This window comes from Cherax quadricarinatus, chromosome 40 (genome assembly GCF_038502225.1).
Source record: "Cherax quadricarinatus isolate ZL_2023a chromosome 40, ASM3850222v1, whole genome shotgun sequence".
Taxonomy (NCBI): Eukaryota; Metazoa; Arthropoda; class Malacostraca; order Decapoda; family Parastacidae; genus Cherax; species Cherax quadricarinatus.
The window spans coordinates 10,130,925-10,156,399 of record NC_091331.1 but is presented as its reverse complement, the minus strand read 5'-3'; the positions used below and the strand labels follow the sequence as shown (position 1 = coordinate 10,156,399).

Below are 25,475 nucleotides of genomic sequence, written 5' to 3'. Positions count from 1 at the left end.
TTAACTCATATTATAGACCAAAAGATCAAAATTTAACAAGGGAATTTTATTGGATAACTTCAGATTGGAGAAAAATACACTACATGGTAAACCAAGAAATGTGTAAAAACTTTAAAATCTGATACATGATACATATATTTACTGTTAATTGGTTGAGGCCTTATGAAAATGGGAAATAAATTGTTAATTCCAATAATAATAAGGTACAGTATCTACTAGTACAGTGGTTAGCACTCTTAGCCCACGACTGAGATGTTTGGTTGAACCTGACACTAGGCAAGATATATGATTTTTTTTTTTTATATTTTATTAAAGACAATACAATACATTAACCCTTTGACTGTCGCGGCCGTATATATATGTCTTATGAGGTACCGCGTTTGACGTATATATACTCATAAATTCTAGTGGCTTCAAATCAAGAAGGAGAAAGCTGGTAGGCCCACGTGTGAGAGAATGGGTCTGTGTGGTCAGTGTGCACCACATAAAAATCCTGGAGCACGCAGTGCGCAGTGCATAATGAGAAAAAAAACTCCGACCGTGTTTTTTAATTTAAATGCCGACTTTGTGGTCTATTTTCGTATAGTATTTATGGTTGTATTCTCGTTTTTTTGGTCTCATTTGATAGAATGGAAAACATATTATAGAAAAAGAGATGACTTTGATTTTGCTATAAAAAAAACCTGGAAATGGAGCTCAAAGTAGGGGAAATGTTTGATTTTTGCCGATGTTCAAAAGTAAACTAATGACATCATTGTCCAATAAATGTCCAACTAGCCATTCTAATATGCAGTCATGAATGGGTTGATGTTATTTATACAATTATTACAGTATTGGAGTAGTCTGCATAATAGTAAATTTTCTATTTTTTGTTTGAATAAAAATTCAAAATAGAAAGCAAGAGTAATATCAGAGGGGCTTGGAGACATGACTGATGAACAAAGAAAATGTTATTTTAAAGCCAGGAATGTCTGCATTGTTCATTCTGGACCTTATTTTGAAATTGTCATATTTTTTAATTTTTGTGAAATTGGCCAAATTGCAAATTTCTGACCACGTTATTGGGTAGTTGAAATTGGTAAATGGGCAGTTTCTTGTACTCAATTGATAGAAAAAATGGAGTTCTAAAGAAATAGCTATGAGTTTGGTCGATTGAAACAAAGGAATTGGCCGAAAATAGGGCTCAAAGTGGGTGAAATCGCCGATTTGTAAATATCGCCAAGGTCACTAACTTCACGAGAGCGTAATTCCGCCAGTTTTCCATCAAATTTCGTTTTTTTTTGGTGTCATTACAATTGGGAAAAGATTCTCTATCATTTCATAAAAAATAATTTTTTTTTTAAATTTTGGGACTCCAGGAGACACCTCAGGATTGGGGGTTGCGACAGTCAAGGGGTTAAAAAATAAAAGAACACGGTATCGAATCTTCCACAGAAATTATAAATTTTCATTGTTGAAAGACACACTGAACGTTTAACTTTGTGCCGACACAAACTGTCCCTCATCCCCTGTGCATTATATCCCTTTACACCTATGTTAAATACAAGATTACACAAAATTATACTTTACATCAACCAAAAATATATTACAAATGCATTATTATTATTATAAACAAAAGGAAGCGCTAAACCTACAATATGCATTAATTTCAATCAGTGAACTTATCACTCGACAGACAGGTGTGCGATGTTTTTGTTTTTTTCTTCAAATTTTATTTAATACAAGGTGGTATAAAAATATTTCAAGAGCAGATTGCTACAACACATCATGTAGTATTGGTTACACACCAACCTAACCACCCATCTATAACAGCCTATTCAGAGCATCCAATCCCGTTTTCCACTCTACGAGTAACAACAAAAAAACATTTGTATATTCAACTATATATCCGTTACAAGGAAAACCACAAAACTGCTGTATGAGAAAACCACACCGTGATTCTGAGTACCACTCCCCCCCCCCCCTTCGCAGACTATGACACAACCACTCCGGCAAGAAACAATACCCCAGACCACACAAAGGTCCCCCTCCCTCACCCTACATTACACCCCGATCACCATACATACCAAATAAAACGTACATTCCAGTCACGAAAAAAAACCTAACTCTTCCCTCCCTTCCCCTCCCGGAAGACCAACCCCTTGGCTCCACCGAGGGATTTATATACCTACCTACACCTCATTACTCCTTTAACATTTCCATCGTTAGATTCCTATACCCCAACGAAAAGGCTCCCTCCCAACATTGCCTATACACCTCTATTCCTACATTTCGTCCTATAAAAATGGCACATAGTGCTCTGACGCGCATCGCACCCTTATTCTCCCGCATACCCCATGACACGTATAAGTAGTCAAGTACCAAATGTGAAACAGAACGTCGTACCTCATCTGAGCAATTTTCCATCTCAAGACTCAAAGCTCTAAGCATCGACAACCCCCCCCCCACTCGTCTGAGAACACCCTTGAACCAATTCCTAACCTCATGTAAACCGTCACAAAAGTATACGACGTGAAACGTCATTTCCAGCCACCCGCACAACACACAGGTCTGATCCTGAATTATTCCCATAACGTACAATTGTGCCTTGGACGCCAAAATCCCGTGGAGGAAGTGGTAACCAGTTTCCCTAACCCGTGGTTGTAAGTGCAAATTCTTGAACCCCTGCCATATATAGTCTTCCAATGATATCCTGGGAAAACCTCATCACCGATAACCTCTCCCGATGTTTTACCTATATTGTCTAATTTACCTGCCCGAACTCTCCTAGGGTTATGCATTACCAATAAGTACCGTAACAGCGCTTCGCATTGCGGCTGCTACTACAATCGACGAATTAAATGCACACGCCGCCTGTTTGTCATTGCAAAAATACACACCGCAGATCTTTAACTGCTCAACGGTTCTCCACCCATACTCCTTACCTAGCGTCCCCCCCCCCCACCCAGGACCCCACCTCCAAAAGTTTGGATTTTTCTCTATTAATGCGCATAGAAGACACATCACTAAAAAACTCAGTAACCTTATTAACGAACGCCAAACCATTCCTACTACACGCCAAGATGGTGGTATCGTCCACATAACCTAAAATCCCTACTGCTTCGCCCTGCACACAAATCTCCCCCCTACACCACTCATTACCAATCTATAAAAGGGGTCCTGCAAACAGGCAAACAAAAGCTGCGAGAGGGGACACCCCTGCCGCAGCCCCCACCCCATGCCTATTGCGGACCTCAACCTCCCATTGACCTGGACCCCTACCTGTGCCTCCGTACATAACGTACGCACCCACGCTACTATTTCTTCCCCAAAACCCTGCCTCAATAATGTTGCTAATAATGTTTCCCTATCCACATTGTCAAAAGCCTTTTCCCAATCTAATCCTACGACTCCGCCTCCACTACAATCCTCCACGAGACTTTTTAGGCGTTGATGACCATCTCGCATAGACCGTCCAGGACTCCCGTATTGCCCTTCCCATATTACCTTGTCTAAAACCTGTTTCATCCGGTTTGCCAAAATACGCACAAAAATCTTATAATCCTCCCTATCAACATGATGGGCCTATATGCCTCCAAGGATTCGCGGACCTCGGCCTTTGGTACCAACACTACAACACCCAACCCCACCTCACCGCCCATCCTATCTCTAATTTTCATTGAATTGTAAAGTCGAACCAACACACATTTTAACAGTTCCCAATGAACTGCATAAAAATCACCTGGTATCCCATCCCAACCAGGCAATTTCCTCAGTGCCTGTCCCTGAACAGCCTTGTAAACCACCACCTCTGATATACAACCCTCCATGTCCTCTCGATCCACGTCTCTCAAATTCGCCACAATGCCACGCAGTAAAGCTTCCCTCGCCTCTCGATTCCCCTCTCTACCCTTCCATTTTTCTCTCTAACCATTTGTCTGCATATATCCCCATGCTCTCAGTTGTAACTAGCCTTTGTCCTTTATGATAACCTCCCTAGTCATCACCGACCACCACTGATAATACTGTCATCGCCATACGTCTCATTCTGAAACTACGTAGAACCCCCACAGAGGGTTTATCCCCCCAAAGCACCTCCTCAATCCCCGCTCGCACCCTCAATGCCTGAAAATTATCGTTCTGAATTTCCCACAATTGACTACGAAGGCACTCTATTTCCGCGAGATCATACCTCCCACCTTCACCGTAACAATCTTGCAGCTGTCCCTCTAAATACTTTTGCTTACCATATCTATAACACGCCTCCTCCTTCCCTAACCTTCTATAAAAACCCTGTATCACATCTTTTGCCTTTGAATGCCACCACTCTACAACATCCTCTATCCCATTTCCTTCGTTCCAGAATCCAACCCACCATAACCTGAAAGCTTCCACAGCATCGACTCCTTGCAACAAATTGACATTTTATTTCCAATAACCAGAAAAAACACGGATAACGCCCTCCCAGAACACCACGGTGGTCTGAGAAACCCAGATCAACACAATCAACCCTGCCACTACGGATTAAGCTAGTGATATAAACCTTGTCCAAGCGCGTGTTCCACATTCCACCCGTCATTACCCACTACATCCACTACACCAATCGCTTGCAGAACCTCCCGTAAAACCCTTAAATTACACCCCCCACCACACGGTTCGGCATCTTTCCCGGATCACACAATTCCAATCGCCTGCAACGACAGAAACTAAGGGTAGACTTCTGAGAAAATAAGCCAAAACATCACGTACAAAATCCTCCTTTACTCATCGATTTGTTGGCACTGGCATATATACTCCCACGAAACCCACCTGAATGTTCCCCCATGAACCCACCACACGCACACCCCGGCCCCCTCCGCCCCACTCCCATGCTACGAGCGTAAAAGGGCTGGTCTCCCTTATGCCTATCACAACCCCACCTTTGAGATTATCCGAATTCCCGGCATAACATTTATACCCTTGTACACATAATTCACTACCACACCGAAAATTGTGTTCTTGTATAAAAAAAAAACATCGACATCCATACGTCTGAGCTATACCTCTACCCAACGCCTCTTGACCTCTGCTCTGAGGCTATTGACATTCATCGTTATACACTTGAACTCTCCAGTTAGGTTTTCTCATTGCGTTTTCCCGTCACCTTTAAACTTGTCTTGGACTTGCCACTGTTGCACCTGCCCGTCTTCCCCACACTCCCACTTGACTTCTCTAAGGGAAGTCCCTTAACGCCCTTGGCTATGTCAGCCCACACCATTTTACAAGACCTCTGACCCGGTGGTAAGATATCGTCCTCCACAGGTGTACTGGGCCTCTTACATGACACTCCCTCATAATCCATAAGCCCCTCACCGTCCGTCCTATGCACCTCGATATCCGTCACCACCACCGCCGTGCAAGTTGTACGCCTTTCCTCATTGCGCACACATCCCGCTAGACCATGGTCGACCACAGGTGACGCCGCCAACGTTGGGAGTAAATCCTCTGTCGCTGGGCTGTCGAGGATCCTCTGTATGTTCTCAAAACTGGGCAATACCAATAGTGCGTGCGCCGCCTCTTCCACCGGAGGCGACATGCTGTCAACCCAATCGTCTCGATCTCCAACGCCGGTGGAAGCGTCGAGACGATCCCCTCTGCAGCATCCACTGCTGCACTCCACTCCACTTCACATCCGCCGGTAAAACCTGCAGCACATCATCCACCATCATGGACTTCCGATGGGCCAATCATCCTCCTCCATCGAATCTTTGGACGCAGTGTCCGTCAGGTCCAACCGTTGTATCCCTCGTCGTTGCTCACAAGTCGCCGCCATATGTCCTGTTGCACCACACAGTCGGCATGTCCAAACCTGCCCTGGGTAAGTTACATAGACCTGCGTCCGAAAATCCTCCAACACAACAAGAGAGGGAATTGGATGTCTCAGTGTTATTTTCATAGAAAAAGAACCCTCGAGCACACCAGCATAAAAACCCTGGGACCAACACCCTACGTTGACAGCTTGTATGGTGCCATAGTGCCCAAATGTCCGACGAATGTCCACCTCGTTTGCCTCGAAGGGTATATTACGTAGACGAACCCACGTATAACATGCCAAAACATCACGCAGGCGCACCTCCAGACCAGTGTTGATGACAATCCGTTTTTCTTGAAAGATGTCCACGACTCGCATAAGCAGCAGACGACACAATTTCACAAAAATTCTTGCGTTGCCGTTCAAAGAAATCCCATATAAATCCTCACTTGGGATTCCATACGTATCTTATCACAAGAGGCAGAATGACGTCAGCGGTGTCCTGGTATATTGCACCTTTCAACAATTCCACACAGACAGTGTTGACTCTTCTGTGCTCCGCCATCTTGAAAAAACAAAACTTCTCGATACAGACACCAGAGGGCACCAGCCGCACACTCTGCGTCCACCCTCACCAACAGCTGGGTGAGAACTGTCAGGATATATGATTAAGTTTCCTAACACCTGCCACCCCTGTGTCTATTAGTAGTAAGTAGGTACATGGAAGTTAGTCATCTGTTATGGGTTACACTCTGGGGAAGACCTTAAAATCAATACCAATGGAAACAAGACAATTACTGGCTTTCTTGGGTTATCCTGAATTAATAATTTGAATAGTATTTTCATATCAAATTGGAATCCCTCAATATGTGGTTGTTGTAAATGATATGCCCTTTAGTGTTAAATGAGAACTTGTAATTTATGCAGGTGGAAATAGTGTCATAAATGCCAAGGGATATAGCTGATGTTACCTGTACTGGGTAATCTGAATTCACATTTTGTTGGATAAAAATTTTAACTATACATAGTAAGAATAAAAAAAAATTCTTGCCTGTAATGCTTTCATTAGTAATAAGCTCTGAAATGTCGTAAGACTTCCCTTTAGTTCGTGTCTGTTAGGCAAGAATCAGTTTAATGCAGTGCTGTATAGAAAAATGTTAGTGAACTTACAATGATTGAGAGAGGAAATACAAATTAGGTTTAGTAAGAATACTATAATGCAGTTGAGGTTTCAGATTTTTGATCTACAGACTACAGTGGATTAACAGACCACCTAATCAGTGCAGCCTGGCAATAACCTGTTAACCCTTTCAGGGTTTCCGACGTACTAGTACGGCTTATGCACCAGGGTTATTAATGTACTTGCACGTGTAAATTCTAGCGCCTTCAAATCTAGCGAGAGAAAGCTGATAGGCCTACATATGAAAGAATGGGTCTGTGTGGTCAGTGTGCACAGTATAAAAAAATCCTGCGGTACACAGTGCGTAATGAGAAAAAAAAAACTTTGACCGTGTTTTTCGTTTAAAACAGCGAGTTTGCACTGTATTTTCGTATGGCATTTATGGTTGTATTCTAGGTTTCCTGGTCTCATTTTATAGAATGGAAGACATATTACAGAAATTGAGATGATTTTGATTGGTTTCATAATGAAAAGTACCTTGAAATTAAGCTCAAAGTAGCAGAAATGTTCGATTTTTGCCAAAGTTCAAAAGTAAACAAATCATGCCACGCGTCCAATACACATCAACTGGTGAGTCTAATATTCTTTCACAAGTGCGTTGATATTATTTATACCATTTCTACACTAATGCAGTAGTCTGCATAACAGTAAATCTTCTATTTTTTATGAGAGTAAAAATTCAAAGTGGAAAGCAAAAGAAATGTAAGAGGGACCTAGGGACATGATTAATGAACAGAGGAAATGTTCTTTTAGTGCCAGGAATGTCTGTCTTGTTTATTCTGGACCCTGTATGGAAATTGGCATCTTTTGAAATTTGTGTGAAATTGGCAAAATTGCTAATTTCTGACGACTTTATTGGATTGTTGAAATCGGTAAATGGGTGGTTTCTTGTACTCATTCAATAGAAAAAATGGACTTCTAGCAAAGTAGTTATGATATTTGTCGACTAGTAAACTGGAATTGGCCGAAAACGTCGTTGAGACCGCTAGCTTCGCGAGAACGTAATTCCGTAAGTTTTCCATCAAATTTCATAGTTTTGGTGTCATTATGATTGGGAAAAGATTCTCTATCTTTTCATAAGAATTTTTTTTTTTTTTTTTTTTTTTTTTTCCAAAAAAATTTTCAACCCTGAGAACAAGTTTAGGAGAGGGCCTCTCAACCCTGAAAGGGTTAAGGGATTACAGTATGGCGAGAGAAACTAAAAAACCAAACAACCAGCGATTAAAATGGGTGCAAATATGGTCAAAGCATTTTATCAATGCAAACAGCATATTATTAAAAGATAATTACTTCAGATTATCCCAGAATAACCAAAGAAGCCATTAAAGTTTGGCTTATTTCTGCTGGAATCTTTAACTTTCACTCTAGGATGTGACCCACAGTAGTTCATTAATTACTAGGTAACAATACAGTACACTATATATTTACTGCTAGGGGAAAAATGGGGGCAGTAAGTACAGTATAAAGACTAAAATACAGTATGTATCTTCTAACCCAAGAATTGGTTTAGTAGATTACTATACTACTGACCTGAGGGTTACAAAAATTGGATCAAACCTAATTTACTAGATAGGCATAATGAATAAATTGCCACTTGAGTAAAAAGTGAACAGTAAATTTGTTAACAAATAAATGTTTTATTGTGTTATTATATGAGTTTTGATATGCAAGTTTCCAACTCATTATTTTTTCTTTGCAGTCCCTAAGTCCGTTAGATCGGTGCCTTAATCCACAATTTCAAGATGGTTAGGGTGGACAAAACGACATGGAAGGCTAATTACTTCACCAAGATCACCAAGCTTTTTGACGATTACAGCCGTTGCTTCATTGTTGGTGCTGACAATGTCGGCTCAAAGCAAATGCAGGAGATCCGAATGGCTCTGCGTGGCTGTGCTGTTGTTCTCATGGGCAAAAACACCATGATGCGCAAGGCTATTCGTGGCCATCTAGAGAACAACCCAAATTTAGAAAGGTAATTTTGTGCTAATTGATAATTAGCATTAGTAATTATATTCTTTTTTTTGGTTGAAGTAAGTTTTAAGAGCTTGTTTTATTCTGTCAGTAACATATTTATTACATCCCATCTCTTGTAGGTTTGTAGACTTTGTAGGAAAGACTTGTACAATTTTTTATTAAATGCAGTATTTGAAAGGGTGCATTTAAAGAAACAAATTTTCTTCCATCTGACAGGCTGCTTCCTCATATTGTGAACAACGTAGGATTTGTGTTCACCAATTTCGATCTGGTTGAGGTTCGTGACAAGCTTCTGGCCAACAAGAAGAAGGCTCCTGCACGTCCTGGAGCTATTGCTCCTTGTGCTGTAACTCTCCCTGCTCAGAACACTGGTCTTGGTCCTGAGAAGACTAGTTTCTTCCAGGCTTTGCAGATTCCGACCAAGATTTCTAGGGGTACCATTGAAATTGTTGTAAGTATAAGGGAAAATTGTAAGTGTTTAAAGATTGTTTACTTATTTATTGTAAGTTAAAAGTAGGTCTTAGACAGGGATGTGTAATGTCACCATGGTTGTTTAATATATTTATAGATTGGGTTGTAAAGGAAGAAAATGCTAGGGTGTTCGGGAGAGGGGTGGGATTAAATTTTGGGGAATCAAATTCAGAATGGGAATTGACACAGTTGACAGTTGACAATTGACAGGGTTGTTGAGGTGGTTCGGACATGTAGAGAGAATGGAGCGAAACAGAATGACTTCAAGAGTGTATCAGTCTGTAGTGGAAGGAAGGCGGGGTAGGGGTCGGCCTAGGAAAGGTTGGAGGAAGGGGGTAAAGGAGGTTTTGTGTGCGAGGGGCTTGGACTTCCAGCAGGCATGCGTGAGCGTGTTTGATAGGAGTGAATGGAGACGAATGGTTTTTAGTACTTGATGTGCTGTTGGAGTGTGAGCAAAGTAACATTTATGAAGGGGGTTCAGGGAAACCGGCAGGCCGGACTTGAGTCCTGGAGATGGGAAGTACAGTGCCTGCACTCTGAAGGAGGGGTGTTAATGTTGCAGTTTAAAAACTGTAGTGTAAAGTACCCTTCTGGCAAGACAGTGATGGAGTGAATGATGGTGAAAGTTTTTCTTTTTCAGGCCACCCTGCCTTGGTGGGAATCGGCCAGTGTGATAATAATAAAAAAAAATTATATATATATAAGTATATTGTAGGTAGTAGGTTGGTAGACAGCAACCGCCGAAGGAGGTACTACCGTCCTGCCAAGTGAGTGTAAAACGAAAGCCTGTAATCGTTTTACATGATGGTAGGATTGCTGGTGTCCTTTTTTTCTGTCTCATAAACATGCAAGATTTCAGGTACGTCTTACTACTACTACTTACACTTAGGTCACACTACACATACATGTACAAGCATATATATACACACCCCTTTGAGTTTTCTTCTATTTACTTTCTAGTTCTTGTTCTTGTTTATTTCCTCTTACCTCCATGGGGAAGTGGAACAGAATTCTTCCTCCGTAAGCCATGCGTGTCGTAAGAGGCGACAAAAATGCCGGGAGCAAGGGGCTAGTAACCCCTTCTCCTTTATATATTACTAAATGTAAAAGGAGAAACTTTCGTTTTTCCTTTTGCGACACCCCATCTCGGTGGGATACAGCGTGTGTGTGGGTGTTGGTGTGTGTGTGTGGGGGCATGTGTGGGTGGGTGTGGGTGTATATATATATATATATATTTTTTTTTTTTAACAAGTCGGCCATCTCCCACCGAGGCAGGGTGACCCAAAAGAGAAAGAAAATCCCCAAAAAGAAAATACTTTCATCATCATTCAACACTTTCACCTCGCTCACACATAATCACTGTTTTTACAGAGGTGCTCAGAACACAACGGTTTAGAAGCATATACAGTGGACCCCTGGATAATGATATTATTTCAATCCAGAAGTCTGTTTGGGTGCCGTTATAGACCGAATTTGTTCCCATAAGAGATATTGTGAATTAGATTAGTCCATTTCAGACCCCCAAAAATACACCTACAAAAGCACTTACAAAAATACACTTACATAATTGGTCGAGTTGGGAGCTGATCGTTATGCGGGGGTCCACTGTACGTATAAAGATACACAACATCCTTCCAAACTGCCAATATCCCGAACCCCTCCTTTAGAGTGCAGGCATTGTACTTCCCATTTCCAGGACTCAAGTCTGGTTATATAAAATAACCGGTTTCCCTGAATCCCTTCACTAAATATTACCCTGCTCACACTCCAACAGATCGTCAGGTCCCAAATACCATTTGTCTCCATTCACTCCTATCTAACATGCTCACGCACGCTTGCTGAAATTCCAAACCCCTCGCCCACAACACCTCAGTGGACCCTCTGTTATCAGCCGTAATCCAAACCAGAAGGTCAGCCTATATCCAAAATGGCTGAAAACTGAAATAATATTTCCAATAAGAATTAATGTAACTCCAATTTATTCATTTCAGACACCCAAAAATGTTAACAAAAAAATATATTTTTTAACCCTTAAACTGTCCAAACGTAGATCTACGTTTTTTCAACATTTGAAAGTATGTAAAAAAGGTAGATCTTTTATTTTTATACTTTTGAAAATGTGTAAAAAACTTTGATCTACATTTTTTTTTTGTGTGTATTTGAAAATATGTAAAAAACATAATCTACTTTTGGAGCACTACGCATGTGAATGTAGATCTGGTTGGACAGTTTAAGGGTTAAAGATTAACTATAGCTTTACATGCAGAAAACCATGAGAAATAAATATAAAGCACAAATTTTAATGATAAATGAACATTACATACCATTATTGAAGGCTCTTATTGGTGTATTGAAGAAGGCAGGAGGGGAGAGGGAGTTGGGAATCCCCAACTCCCTCTCTCCTCCTGGCTGTATAGTGTAGACCCCCTGGGCTACACTACGTTATTTAGTTGTAGCTACAGTTAGATGGTATGAAAGGAAAATGGGAACCACAAGTAAGAGAGAGGTGAAAGTGTATAAACTAAGGGAGGAGGAAGTTAGGGTGAGATATAAGCAACTATTGGCAGAAAGGTGGGCTTGTGCAAATATAAATAGTGGGGCGGTTGAAGAGGGTTGGAATAGTTTTAAATATGCGTATTAGAATGTGGGGCAGAAGTTTGTGCCTATAGGAGGGTGGGTGCAGGAGGAAAGAGGAGTGATTGGTGGAATGATGAAGTAAAGGGTGTGATAAAAGAGAAAAAGGTAGCCTATGAGAGGTTTTTACAAAGCAGAAGTGTTATAAGAAGAGCAGAGTATATGGAGAGTAAAAGAAAGGTGAAGAGAGTGGTGAGAAAGTGCAAAAGGAGAGCAGATGATAAGAGTGGGAGAGGCACTGTCAAGAAATTTTGATGAAAATAAGAAAAAAATTGGAGTGAGATAAAAAAGTTAAGAAAGCCTTGGGAACGAATGGATTTATCAGTTGAAAACATTGTCCAATAAATGTCCATCTAGCCATTCTAATATGCAGTCATAATGGGTTGACATTATTTATACATTTATTACAATATTGCAGTAGTCTGCATAACAGTAAATCTTCTATTTTTTGTTTGAATAAAAATTCAAAATAGAAAGCAAGAGTAATATCAGAGGGGCCTGGAGATGTGACTGATGAACAAAGAAAATGTTATTTTAGAAATTGGCATATTTTTTAATTTGTGTGAAATTGGCCAAATTGCAAATTTCTGACCACATTATTGGGTAGTTGAGATCATTAAGTGGGCAGATTCTTGTACTCAGTCGATAGAACAAATGGAGATCTAAAGAAATAACTACGAGTTTGGTCGATTGGAACAATGGAATTAGCTGAAAATAGGGCTCAAAGTGAGTGAAATCGCCAATTCGTAAATATCGCCGAGGTCACTATCTTTGCGAGAGCGTAATTCTGTAAGTTTTCCACCAAATTTCATTCTTTTGGCGTCATTACCATCGGGAAAAGATTCTCTATCATTTCATAAGAATTTTTTTTTTTTCCCCTTCAAAAAATTTTTGACATCGGGAGACACCTAAGAATTTGGGGTTGCGACAGTCGAGGGGTTAAGTCATCCAGTAGCACTGAAGTAAAGTTTTCAGCCATTTGGTTGGTAACGTGGTTGTTGAATGCACAGATGTGTTCCTGAACCAAGATTATGTCTATAAGTAACTGATATTAAGATAATTTGTATTATATGTATTCTCTGTACATGAAAGAAAATTACCACAATTAATTTCACCTTTCAGAATGATGTGCAGTTAATGAAAGAAGGGGACAAGGTGGGTGCCAGTGAGGCCACACTTCTCAACATGTTGAATGTATCCCCTTTCACCTATGGTTTGATTGTGGAGCAAGTTTACGATCAAGGAACAGTCTTTTCTCCTAAAGTGTTGGATATTACTGATGAAGATCTTAACAAGACATTCGAGGAGGTGAGCAGTTTCTGTTCGACTGTTTTCATTACATATGGTGCATAGGACCCGACTTTTTTTTTTTTATTTGAGTTAAAACTTAGTATTTTACATTGCTTAGTTACATTAAAAAAAAATTTCCATTGCTGTTACCTACCCCTAATACATCCTCTGCATCACCTTCTCAGTAAGTCTTCAGTACTGTATCTGATTTCACTCATTTATCATGAGCACAGAATGTCAGTAACCATTCTTTCACATTGCCATGCATTCTTCTGGTTTCTTCATTACTTAATTTGTCATAATATGTACACTACAAATTGATTTCAAACTGCTTCTAGTCTTCGTAGTATGTAGTATCACTATGGAGTTAGCTCTCAAAGGTAGTCAACAAAAATGCAAGATTTGACTAATAATTTAGGAGCTTGCTGAACTGTTTTATTTTTTAAAATAAAAGTAAGTTCTCCATACTTTTGGAAAAATATGTATTTCTTATTCAGACAGTTTATTTGGGAAATGTTAGCCACATGAAATACTTTTATGAGAGGATGGATTTATTTCCTAAAATTTAACTCTAAGGGAGGGGTCCCCAACCTGAGGCCCGATGGTCATGTGTGGCCCTCCTAGAAAATGGATACGGCATGAAATTATGAATTCACTTTTATGTAGGTTCCATACTTAGTATCAACAATTACAAAATATTTAAAGCTATTTTACACCAAAACCTTATTGCCACCTCTAACAACCCCCTCTCACTTCAGGTCAGGGCCAGTTTATCCTAGTAGCACCCTATTTACTGTCAATTAGTAATTACATTAAAATTTTATTTATCTTTCCATTATAGTCTCGTATATTTCATAAAAATTGAAATAGTATTTTTATCTATAACAGAACTTGAACCATTTACCTGTTACATCTTTTGACTTACAGTATAATTATTTTACCATATTATAATGTTATAAGTATAATGTTAATATCAATCATTATAAAATGTGGCCCTGCTTTAAATTTGGCTTTTCAAATTGACACTTTCATACTTGGGGACTACTTATCAGTTCAGCGATAAAACGGTTCTAATACCCAGACTTGAGTAATGTCTAGTGATTCTAATTCACATGAATTTACCTTTTAAAACATAATTTGCTATCTTTGTGTACTAAATAAATGTGCATTTCAGCTGTGTATTTTGACAAAATTGAGAGTGCCAATGTTTATTAATCATAGGCTAGGTCTAATTAGATGGGTTATATTGCATTAGGCTGCATTGAGTTGCCTGCAATATTCAAAAAAATATTTTTAACCATTAAACTGTCCAAATGTAGATCTACATTCACTCCCGTAGTGCTCCGAATGTAGATTTACATTTGGACAGTTTAAAGGTTAATACGATAACCTGCACATTTCGGTCCAAGTTGGACTGAAATGTTGTCATAAGTTTCAATCCCCTAAGTGTAGGTTCTTTGTGTATTGTTCCAGCCACAGTATTGTTACTTTTTATTTTTTTAAATATATGTATAATACAGTATCCACCATTTTTATCCAGGTTGAGCAATTAAAATGATCTTCATTGTACAACCCAATCAATAATGAACACTTAACCTTTTCACTGTCAGTGCCGTAATATTACGGCTTGCAAGCCAGTGTTGGTGCTGTAATATTATGGCAAAATTCTAGCGGCTTCCAGTCTTGTAGAAGAAAGTTGGTAGGCCTACATATGAGAGAATGGGTCTGAGTGGTCAGTGTGCGCAATATAAAAAAAATCCTCCAGCACGCAGTGCATAATGAGAAGAAAACCCTCAGTGTTCATGGTTTAAAGCACCAAATTTTGTGGTGTATTTTTTTATGGTAATTATAGCTGTATTCCCGTTTTCTTGGTATCATTTGTTGGAATGGAAAATATATTACAGAAATAGAGATGATTTTGAATGTTTACTGACTAAAAGTACTTTGAAATTGAGCTCAAAATAGCAGAAATGTTCGATTTTTGCCAGTGTTAACCCTTTGACTGTCGCAGGGCCCTTTCTGAAACTGTCATTCTATGTCGATAAATTTAAAAAAAAAAATTATTTTTCCTTATGAAATGATAGAAAATCTTTTCCAGGTGGTAATGACACCAAAAGTTCGAAATTTGGTCGAAAACTCACGGAGTTACGCCCCCGCGAAGTTAGCGGTCTCGGCGACATGTGCGTATCGACGATTTCACCGACTTTGAGCCCTGTTTTCAGCCAATTCCGTTGTTCCAGTTGACCAAACTCGTAACTATTTCTTTAGAACTCCATTTTATCTATCAGCTGAGTACAAGAAACCGCCCATTTACCAATTTGAACTACCCAATATAGTGGTCAGAAATTGGCAATTTGGCCAATTTCACGCAAATTAAAAAAGGTGCCAATTTCAAAATAGGGTCCAGAATAAACAAGGTAGACACTAAAATAACGTATAGTCTGTTCATTAGTCACATCTCTAGGCCCCTCTTATATTATTATTGCTTTCTATTTTGATTTTTTATTCATACAAAAAAAAATACAAAATTTACTGATATGCAGACTACTGCATTATTGTAAAAATGGTATAAATAATATCAGTGCACTAGTGAAAGAATATTAGACTCCCCAGGTGACGTGTATTGGATGTGTGGTGTGATTTGTTTACTCCTGAACATTGGTAAAAATCGAACATTTCCGCTACTTTGAGCTCAGTTTCAAGGTCGTTTTCATCGTCAGAATAATGAAAATCATCTCTATTTCTGTAATGTGTTTTCCATTTTATTACCTAAGACCATGAAAACGCGAATACAACGATAAATACTATACGAAAATACACCTCAAAGTCGGCGTTTTAATCCAAAAAAAACGATCAGTTTTTTTTCCTCATTACACACTGTGTGCTGCAGGATTTTTTTTATGTGGTGCACACTGACCACACAGACCCATTCTCTCACATGTGGGCCTACCAGCTTTCTCCCGCTTGATTTGAAGCCGCTAGAATTATTGAGTATATATACGTCAGAAACAGTGGCATGTAAGACGTATTTATATGGCGTAAGCAGTCAAAGGGTTAAAGAGTAAACAAATGTTGTCATACGTCCAGTACACATCAACTCGTGGGTCAGATATACTTTTACAAATGCACTGATATTATTTATACCATTTTTACAATAATGCAGTAGTCTGCATAATGGTAAACCTTATATTTATTGTGAATAAAAATTCAAAATGAAAGGCAAGCATAATATAAGAGGGGCCTGGAGACGTGACTAATGAACAGAGAAAATGTTATTTTAGTGCTAGAAATGTTTGTATTGTTAATTCTGGACCCTGTTTTGAAATTGGCCTTACTTGAATTGTGTATGAAATTGGCCAAATTACCAATTTCTGATCACTTTATTGGGTAGTTGAAATTGGTAAGTGGGTGCTTTCTTGTACTGAATCGATAGAACAAAGAGTTCTAGTGAAATAGCTATGAATTTGGTTGACTGGAACAATGGAATTGGCCAAAAATAGGGCTCAAATTGGGCAAAATTGCCGATGCATGAATATCGCCGAGACCACTAATTTTCAAGAGTATAATTCTGTAAGTTTACCGTCAAATTTCATATTTTTGGTGTCATTATTGTTGGGAAAAGTTTCTCTACCATTACACAAGATTTTTTTTTTTAAATTCTTCGACACTGAGAGCAAGTTTGTGAGCAGGGGTCTCGACAGTGAAAGGGTCATAAATACTTGCTAAACTTTCACAAACCTCTTAAGTAAATATTACCCCATGATTTCAGAGATCATGGCAGATTTGTAAAAAAAAAAAAAAAAAAATTGTACTTGCTACTTTCTGAGGTAGTTTTTAGTTGTTTATTTGGGTGTTTATAATAAACTTGCTGATTTTTTTTTTTATTCTTACAGGCTCTAAAAAGGGTGGCTGCTTTGTCACTTTCCATTGGTTATCCCACTATTGTGTCTGTGCCCCACTCTATTGTGAATGGCATGAGGAGGCTACTGGCACTTGCTGCTGTTACTGACATCACTTTCAAGGAGGCAGAAACTGTTAAGGAGTTCTTGACGGTAAGTGAATTTGTATGCCCCTAAAAGTTCTTTTTATGGTTTTAACCCTTTAACTGTGTCTGACGTACTAGTATGCAGGTGCCGGTACTGTGTCCGACGTACTAGTATGCAGGTGCCTGTACTGTGTCCAATGTACTAGTATGCAGGGGCTGGTACTGTGTCCGACATACTAGTGTGCATCGTTTTTCATACCCACAAATCTGCTGCCTACCAATATTTTTTACCTCAGGGAAACTCTTTAGGTCTTCCATCTATTCATACATTTGAAAAAAGAAATCTAAGGTTAGCAGGGTCCACATAATGGATCATGGTTAACTACTGAGGGGATGACTGTATGTCCAATGTACTAGTACACCTCACTAGTAAAAGTAAACTGGAAGCAGAAGCTGTTCCACCACCAGCTTCCCTATCAGAATTTAAATTGTTGTGTTATACAAGATATTAAATTAGAAGCGTCAGCCACTGAATCTGTTTGGTTACAGCTTCTCGAGGGCCGAGAAAAACTAATTTTGGGTGTGATTTACAGGGCCCCAAATCTTGATAGGGAGTGCAGTAAACTTCTATGGGACGAAATTCGTAAGGCATCTACATACGAAAATGTTGTGCTAATGGGAGATTTCAACTATAGACAGATTGACTGGAGCAATTTGACAGGAAATTTAGAGTCGGGTGACTTTCTTGATACGATCCAGGATTGTTTTTTAAAACAGTTTGTGACAGAGCCAACTAGGGGAAATAACCTCCTTGACTTGGTTCTTGCCAGTAGGGAAACACTAATTAATAATCTTGAGGTTAATGATGAGCTTGGGGAGAGTGATCACAAATCACTCAGTTTTAACATATCATGGAATTCCCCTAATAATGGCAATCAAGTCTCCGTCCCTGACTTTCGCTTGGCTGATTTCATAGGACTGAAAAATTACTTAGGTGGGCTGAACTGGAATGACCTGACTAGGGGTCAGGTAGGTGGTGATGGTTGCCGATATGATGCTTTCCAGGGCATAGTTCTAGCTGCTCAGTCAAATTATGTTCCAAATAGGGAAATCAGATCAAACAAAAATGATCCTAAATGGATGAACAATAGATTAAAATATCTGATTGGTCAAAAGAGAGGCATATATAGGCAAATCAAAAGAGGAGAGGGGCAATTAAGAAATCGATATATTCAGTTAAAGAGAGAAATAAAAAAGGGAATTAGAAAAGCAAAAAGAGATTATGAGGTTAAAGTTGCAAGAGAATCGAAGACTAACCCAAAAGGATTCTTTCAGGTATACAGAAGTAAGATCAGGGACAAGATAGGCCCACTCAAAAGTTCCTCGGGTCAGCTCACTGACAGTGATAAGGAAATGTGTAGAATTTTTAACACATACTTCCTCTCAGTTTTTACACAGGAGGATACCAGCGATATTCCAGTAATGATAAATTATGTAGAACAGGACGATAATAAACTGTGCACTATTAGGGTCACAAGTGACATGGTCCTTAGGCAAATAGATAAATTAAAACCTAACAAATCCCCAGGCCCTGATGAACTGTATGCAAGGGTTCTAAAGGAATGTAAAGAGGAGCTTAGCACACCTTTGGCTAATCTTTTCAACATATCACTACAAACTGGCATGGTGCCAGATAAGTGGAAAATGGCAAATGTGATACCTATTTTCAAAACAGGTGACAGGTCCTTAGCTTCGAACTATAGACCAATAAGCCTAACCTCCATAGTGGGAAAATTTATGGAATCAATAATTGCCGAGGCAGTTCGTAGCCACCTTGAAAAGCATAAATTAATCAACGAATCTCAGCATGGTTTTACAAAGGGGCGTTCCTGCCTTACGAATTTATTAACTTTTTTCACTAAGGTATTTGAGGAGGTAGATCATGGTAATGAATATGATATTGTGTATATGGACTTCAGTAAGGCTTTTGACAGGGTCCCACATCAGAGACTATTGAGGAAAATTAAAGCACATGGAATAGGAGGAGAAATTTTTTCCTGGATAGAGGCATGGTTGACAAATAGGCAGCAGAGAGTTTGCATAAATGGGGAGAAGTCAGAGTGGGGAGGCGTCACGAGCGGTGTTCCACAGGGGTCAGTGTTGGGCCCCCTGCTGTTCACAATCTACATAAACGACATAGATGAGGGCATAAAGAGCGACATCGGCAAGTTTGCCGATGACACCAAAATAGGCCGTCGAATTCATTCTGACGAGGACATTCGAGCACTCCAGGAGGATTTGAATAGACTGATGCAGTGGTCGGAGAAGTGGCAGATGCAGTTTAATATAGACAAATGCAAAGTTCTAAATGTTGGACAGGACAATAACCATGCCACATATAAACTAAATAATGTAGATCTTAATATTACGGATTGCGAAAAAGATTTAGGAGTTCTGGTTAGCAGTAATCTGAAACCAAGACAACAGTGCATAAGTGTTCGCAATAAAGCTAATAGAATCCTTGGCTTCATATCAAGAAGCATAAATAATAGGAGTCCTCAGGTTGTTCTTCAACTCTATACATCCTTGGTTAGGCCTCATTTAGATTATGCTGCACAGTTTTGGTCACCGTATTACAGAATGGATATAAATTCTCTGGAAAATGTACAAAGGAGGATGACAAAGATGATCCCATGTATCAGAAACCTTCCCTATGAGGATAGACTAAGGGCCCTGAAACTGCACTCTCTAGAAAGACGTAGAATTAGGGGGGATATGATTGAGGTTTATAAGTGGAAGACAGGAATAAATAAAGGGGATGTAAATAGTGTGCTGAAAATATCTAGCCTAGACAGGACTCGCAGCAATGGTTTTAAGTTGGAAAAATTCAGATTCAGGAGGGATATAGGAAAGTACTGGTTTGGTAATAGAGTTGTGGATGAGTGGAACAAACTCCCAAGTACCGTTATAGAGGCCAGAACGTTGTGTAGCTTTAAAAATAGGTTGGATAAATACATGAGTAGATGTGGGTGGGTGTGAGTTGGACCTGACAGCTTGTGCTAACAGGTCGGTTGCCGTGTTCCTCCCTTAAGTCAATGTGACCTGACCTGACTAGGTTGGGTGCATTGGCTTAAGCCGGTAGGGACTTGGACCTGCCTCGCATGGGCCAGTAGGCCTTCTGCAGTGTTCCTTCGTTCTTATGTTCTTATGTTCAAACGGGGTGTGCAAGTAGCTCAAAGATGACTTATTCACTCCATATTTATTACAGTTTCATGATACTAACAGGAATTAAGCCACAAAACACACTAGATACAACCCAGTAAAGTCAAACAATGTGAAGAATTTTGATGTTTTGATAAGTAATACATTCTGAAATAATTGTAATATTATAATTTTTTTTTTATTAACACTGGCTGTTTCCCACCAAGGCAGGGTGGCCCGAAAAAAGAAAAACTCCTTATCATTCACTCCATCACTGTCTTGCCAGAAGCGTGCTCACACTACAGTTATAAAACTACAGAATTCACGCACCTTCATTATACATAGCCTTTGAAGAACAAAATAGTAAAAAACAATAACAATTGTAATGTATTTTCTTTTTCAACGAATCGGCCATATCCCGCCGAGGCAGGGTGGGAAACGGGTAATTTATACAGAAGGGGTTACTAGCCCCATGCTCCTGTATAAAGTATGTATATAATTTATATAGCCTAGTAAAGTCAGTCAGTATTACTTATTTCCATGTTTTGAGGAGTATTATTCTCTGAAACAATTGTAATGTTATAAATATTCCTTGTACATAGCCTTACAAGACCAAAATATTAAAAAAAAAAAAACATACCATTTATATTCCAATTATTCCAAGTGAAGCAAAGTTTGAAATGCTGAAACACTTTGAAACACATGAGTATTATAAAAAACTAGTATATATAGCATTAAACATTAAAAGCAATTAAAAAAATCATATACAGTGGACCCCCGCATAACGATTACCTCCGAATGTGACCAATTATGTAAGTGTATTTATGTAAGTGCGTTTGTATGTGTATGTTTGGGGGTCTGAAATGGACTAATCTACTTCACAATATTTCTTATGGGAACAAATTCGGTCAGTACTGGCACCTGAACATACTTCTGGAGTGAAAAAATATCGTTAACCGGGGGTCCACTGTATTAGTGTCAATAAATTGTAAAATGTAAACATTGCTGGTGCTGTAATGCCACTGTTGCTGATTATAGATAATTTTTTCACCAACTTCAACACACCATAAAATTCTAAGTTTTCATAAGATTTCACTTATTTTAGCCTTATTCGGTTTAGAAAAGTAAGTTCTATAGATCTGTAAGAAAATTTTATTTTCCAGAATCTTCAACATGCACAGGAATTTTTTTTTTCAGACTATCCCACAATTGAAGGGTTAATGAGTAAAGCATTATTAATTTGTATTTGCCCATCAAGGTGGTGCTATGATGCTGATGAAATGTATCTTCATAGAAAAAATTAGTTACCCTTCCCTTCTTCAAATCAGTTCTAATTTCCTACCATTCCCCAGGTTCTGTTGGAACCCATTAGATTTAGTATTTCCCCATGAAAATAATTGTCAGCATAAATCTTTGTTAACCCTTAAACTGTCCACACGTAGATGAACGTTCACATGCGTACTGCTCTGCATATTTTGGGGATTTTTTTTTTCTCTCTCTCAAATGAAGAGCACATTTTTCCCGGCATCCCCGAATTTTGTCATACTGCACACACTGAATGCACACTCATTCTCTCATGTCTAGGCAACTCAGGCTTATCGTGCCAAGGTTGAAGGCATGTAAAATAAAACGTAGATCTACGAAGGGAGTGCTACACACGTGAACGTTGATCTACACTTGGACAGTTTAAGGGTTAATTTTTTCCTGTAAAATTTCTGAGTTCTGAATATTTAAAATGATTTTTCACTGCATTATTGTATTTACATTACCCTGCCTCATGTCTCCCAGTTTTCCCTGTTTATATTTCAGTACATTAACACCTGGAAGGGAATATTTCTTATCTTATTTAACCAAATATTGCATTTGTTTTCTGAGCACTTTAAGAATATATTATCTTTGTTCATATATTACAGTATTTGGAATGCAAGTAATTTATCAAGTATTCTTGAGGGATGCAATTACCCACACAGGTTGTATATTCTGTTTCGATTCTCTCCTTGAAGACTGTGAGGTACTGAGATTTGGCGATAGATTATTGATTACTCTTTTATTTATCATTCTGTGTGGGGTAACCTTTTCATTCTTCCTACTTTTGACTGCAGCTCCAAACCTCAAAACTGCATGGATATGAACATAGCTAAAACCTTGTTTTCAGTGGGCTTCCTATTCCAGATGTCTGACTGGATGAGGCTTTACCTCCATTCAGATATAGTATTCAAATCAGAAAATGGCCCTCTGTATGGGGATGGTGCAGTCTTTCAATTGTGGAGAGATGCCACATAAGACAAACATTTGGTATTATGTAGCATATGCAACAGGGAGTATGCTCTTGCACATTGTACAGGCAAGTCAGCATTAATGATACCAGAAGGCTGGTGTACCACTTACACCCAGGCAACAGGCTATGCATTTCATCTTTAGCTGGGAAGGGTCCCACCTCCTTTGGGTGCTGGTTTCTCTTCACCTTACTGAAACTCCAGAAGTTGAAGCAGTCACTGGCTTCATCACTCAGCAGAGTGAGAGTACCTCTGCCTGGTGGGAGCTCTTGAGGAATTTTGTTAACCTGTTGACAAACAAAAGGTTATCTATCAGGTACACTACCTATCACTGAGGGAGAAGAGGGTTCATAATGCTGTTATAGAACCCATCTACCTTTTGTATTTAATTGACCTTAAAGATTTTATTTTTATGAGTGGTGTGCTTACGTGTTGTAAGTCTAGACATTCAAAAGCCGGTCCAGAATTTGAAGGATGTTGTTCATAGCCAGCTGATCTAGGACTTCTTTGGGAACTACTAAAGAGGATGCTGAATGTTCACTTTGTCTGGTACTAGATGGCATATCCTTACTGCAGTTTAGCTTCTGCATGTTCTAAAATATCTTTCTTCATTTTATGATTATGCTGATCTTTTTTCTTTCTTGTCTAGTTTGGTTGACAGTAACTAAAATGTATCTTATGTATTACTATATATAGTGCTTGCTGAATTATATACTGCATTTTTTAAAAATATAACACACAACGTTTGCATTTCTGTTGTGGACAAATGCCATGACTTCCTGGCTTAGCACTAATACTTGAATGTGTGAATTTAAGTACAGTATGCCATAATATAATGATGACCAAACTGTTAAAAATGTAATAAGATGATACTAACAAGGTAAGCCTGAGAAAAATTTTAGTGTGTGGCACTGACTTGAGTGTAATGTTGTTCTATACAGACTACCTTACTGTTTTATGCTAATCTAATAATAGTGTATCAAGAATAGAAATATTTTTTCTTAAATATTTTGTTTATTCAGTTTTGTTGCTGAGATATAGAAAGGGAGCCAGGGACTAATTACTACAGACTGTCATTAATAAAATGTAAATTTAAGCATCGTCTCCGGAATTTGTAGTTAGCAATGAAGGTATAGTAATTTTTACTGTTATATGACTGCCTTCAAAATTATTCTTACTTTTTTTTCTGCAGGACCCAAGTAAGTTTGCTGCTGCTGTTGCTGCACCTGCAGCAGCAGCTGCTGCTCCTGCTGCTGCTGCTGCTCCTAAAGAAGCTGCTAAGGTAGAGGAGGAAGAGGAGGAATCCGATGAAGACTTTGGTATGGGTCTTTTTGACTAGACACCATTTATGGAGTCAGTTTTGAATAAATGAAATGAAGTAATAAGTTTTCTTTTTCTTCATCCTATATTTGTCAGACAGTAATTTTATGACGTTGCTTGCAGAATGTCATTACTACCTACTTAGACCTCTCTTTGCCAACTAACAGGTTTTGTAAATGATAGTACTTCCTTAAAAATTGATGACCACCCATAGTTGTCAATCGTCATATTACTGCTCTACACATCAATTTGACAATTGCTTCCATGGTCAGCAGATTACATCTACTACTACTAATTACATTACTCACATCTCAAGGAAGGTTCCCTGATCCCAGTGAGAGGCTGTTTATCCAAAGGATTAGACTTTGGCTCAAATTCCTTGAATTGAACTTTATTGCCTCCCATTTTCCCAGGTGATGTTAACAGTCTAATACTTGTGTAGTATAAACTGTGATAACCCCATTTTATAGGGAGGCTCCCTGGCCATGCCTTGAGTCGTGTGACCCCCTTGCACATAGGCCATCCCTCAGAGCCCTCTACCTCTCTCTCGACCAAGCCAGGGATAGGCAGACATATAGGCCGGGCTGCAACGATTATCAATACATGTCTCCAATGACTACTACAGTTGTATTCTTGCAACCATCACATCCTTATATGGGTTTAGTACTTCCACCTCTGAATTACCCAGTTCAAGTCTCCATTTTTGTGACTGCATTATATTGCATAAGCCCTTTTGGGGCCTCAGTCCTTCCTCTCCCCATTATTTCCAATCAGTTTTTAAGAACAAGAATGTAAAGGTAGAAATTAAAAGTGTACATAGAAAAGGCCAAGGTGATTAGGGTAACAAAGTCTGGTCAATGGTAAGATTGAAGGGAGGGAGATGGAGGAAGTGAATGCATTTAGATATTTGGGAGTGGATGTCTGTAGATGAGTATGAAAAGACAAGACAAACCATATATGAGAAAGGCAAGTGTGTTGAGGTGGAATGTACCAGAGTACAGTGGTATGAATACTTCTATGGGTGTCCCTCAAGGGTAGTTGATGCTGATGAGGGGCTCTTGATCTAACGAATTGGACCTGTGCTCCAATTCCTTGAATCTGATCTGAATGCCTTCCATTCCCTAGGTGCTGTATAACTCGTACAGGTTTAGCACTCCACCATGTATGTGATAATTGTATGGGAGGTGGTTTGGGTATTTAGAGGGTGGAGAGGGCTAGGATAATGAAAATGTATAAATCTAGGGTGGAAGGTATAATTGCGTCATCCCAGCAGACATGTCTACTGATCATTCTGTAACTTGTCTGCTGGGTGATCAGGAATCTGTTGGGTGGTGCTATTGGAGTGCAAGCAAGGTAACATTTATGAAGGGATTC

General features: G+C 39.1%; 1 protein-coding gene across 1 annotated transcript in view; it reads left to right on the top strand.

Moving 5' to 3' along the window:
• Positions 1-24,166, top strand: part of RpLP0 (ribosomal protein LP0) — a 29,474-nt gene extending 5,308 nt beyond the window's left edge. Inside the window, exons 2-6 of the mRNA XM_053774866.2 lie at positions 8,650-8,922; positions 9,141-9,375; positions 13,152-13,337; positions 17,213-17,371; positions 23,974-24,166. Coding sequence (XP_053630841.1) covers positions 8,693-8,922; positions 9,141-9,375; positions 13,152-13,337; positions 17,213-17,371; positions 23,974-24,120 — 957 coding nt within the window. The 5' untranslated portion in view covers positions 8,650-8,692 and the 3' untranslated portion in view covers positions 24,121-24,166. The remainder of the gene's footprint in view (positions 1-8,649; positions 8,923-9,140; positions 9,376-13,151; positions 13,338-17,212; positions 17,372-23,973) is intronic.
• Positions 24,167-25,475: the final 1,309 nt, after the last annotated feature.